Source organism: Austrofundulus limnaeus, unplaced genomic scaffold (genome assembly GCF_001266775.1).
Source record: "Austrofundulus limnaeus strain Quisiro unplaced genomic scaffold, Austrofundulus_limnaeus-1.0 Scaffold1569, whole genome shotgun sequence".
NCBI classification, from domain to species: Eukaryota; Metazoa; Chordata; class Actinopteri; order Cyprinodontiformes; family Rivulidae; genus Austrofundulus; species Austrofundulus limnaeus.
In genome coordinates, this window is record NW_013953971.1 from 17,469 (window position 1) to 18,911 (window position 1,443).

The 1,443-nt window shown below is 36.5% G+C and overlaps 1 protein-coding gene across 1 annotated transcript in view; it reads right to left on the reverse strand.

Moving 5' to 3' along the window:
* itprid2 (ITPR interacting domain containing 2) overlaps positions 1-1,443 on the reverse strand; it is a gene marked incomplete at its 3' end in the record, with an annotated part of 62,581 nt that overhangs the window by 17,010 nt on the left and 44,128 nt on the right. Inside the window, 2 exon segments of the mRNA XM_014032895.1 lie at positions 179-536; positions 941-1,057. Coding sequence (XP_013888349.1) covers positions 179-536; positions 941-1,057 — 475 coding nt within the window.

Genomic DNA, 1,443 nt, shown 5'->3' on the forward strand with positions numbered 1-1,443 from the left:
GTCATTAGCACCTCTAGTGATATATTTACTGAGAAAAATGGTGACGTGTTCAATACTTATTTTACCCTCTGTATATGTTGAAGGATCAGTGGATCTGCTTCCAAAGTAAAAATGTATATATTTTTTTGTTGTTTTGTTGCTGCAAACAGGCTTAAATGATATATAAAACATTGCTCACCAGTGGGAAGTAAGCTGGTCTGTCTCTGCACCTCCACTGGTTTCTTCAGCAACCGTGGCTAGAAGACAATGGTCCTTCTTTCGATTGAGTTTTTGGCTAACTGTTTCCACCTGGTGGTCAGAATTAGTCCAGTCCCTGTCCTGTTCAGAACCAGCCTGTGTGATATTAGGGGTGTCATGGCCGTTCATCTGCTCCTGCTGACGAGGCGACTGAGCTTCAGGTGAGTCGGAGGCAGCAGTGAGCAGGTTGTGTTTGCTGATGGACTTCTTGAGAAATTTGGCGACATTCAGAGCAGAGTTATTCCTCTTCAGAGAGGGATCCTTCTCATTCGCTTCCATTCCAACTACATCTTCTTCTCCTACAATCAGTCATATTCAGAATTTAAAACGCTTTCAGACATTCAGTGAATGTTGTGTGACAACTTTCAATTAAAATTTATGTTTTCATTTCATTTTATTTTCATTTTATTTTCATTTTTAAATAAACTTAAACTTAAAAGGTTTGTTTTAACAAAAACCTGTTATATTTCTGCAGTTAGAACTATTATATTAATTATTGATATCTTTAACTTGTGTTTTGGAAACCTTTAAAGTGTTAAATATTTGTCCATTATCCTAATTTTACTTTTTTAAATAAATATTATTCATTTTTATAAAGGATATATTTTGTCCTTACAGTCTCATTCTCCATGTGTTTTTTTTTTTTACTTTACTACAAACTACAACTAAACTGTCCGTATGTTAGATCACAATTTGTCCTTACGTCCTTGACCTGGCTCCTTGGTACTGATCCGTTGAACTGGCTGTCCGGAGACTTGACTGTAGAGCTCAAAGAATTCATTAGCAACTGTCGTTAGRACCTCAATCTGACGGAAACGACCTGTAAGAGATGAAAACAAAACAATAGTTGAACACATGTACAGAAACACAGCAGAGAGGAAACAAGGGTAAACCCACGAATGTTTGTATTTGTTTAGACTTGATGACACCTGCCTCTGCAAATAAACAAGATTTTGAACAGTTTTATATTTAAGACACTGGTACATGTTCATATAAGCCAGGGGTCTGCAGCCTTTCTGAGACGCAGAGCTACTTACAAACAGAAATCTGCACGCTCACTAGGGCTGCCACAAATGATTATTTTTTATAATCGATTAATCACAGATTATTTTTTCAATTAGTCGACTAATCAGATCATACGTTAACTGAATATAAAACATAGAGCTTATCGCGCCAGAATGCAGCTGCTATTATATAACCATGGTT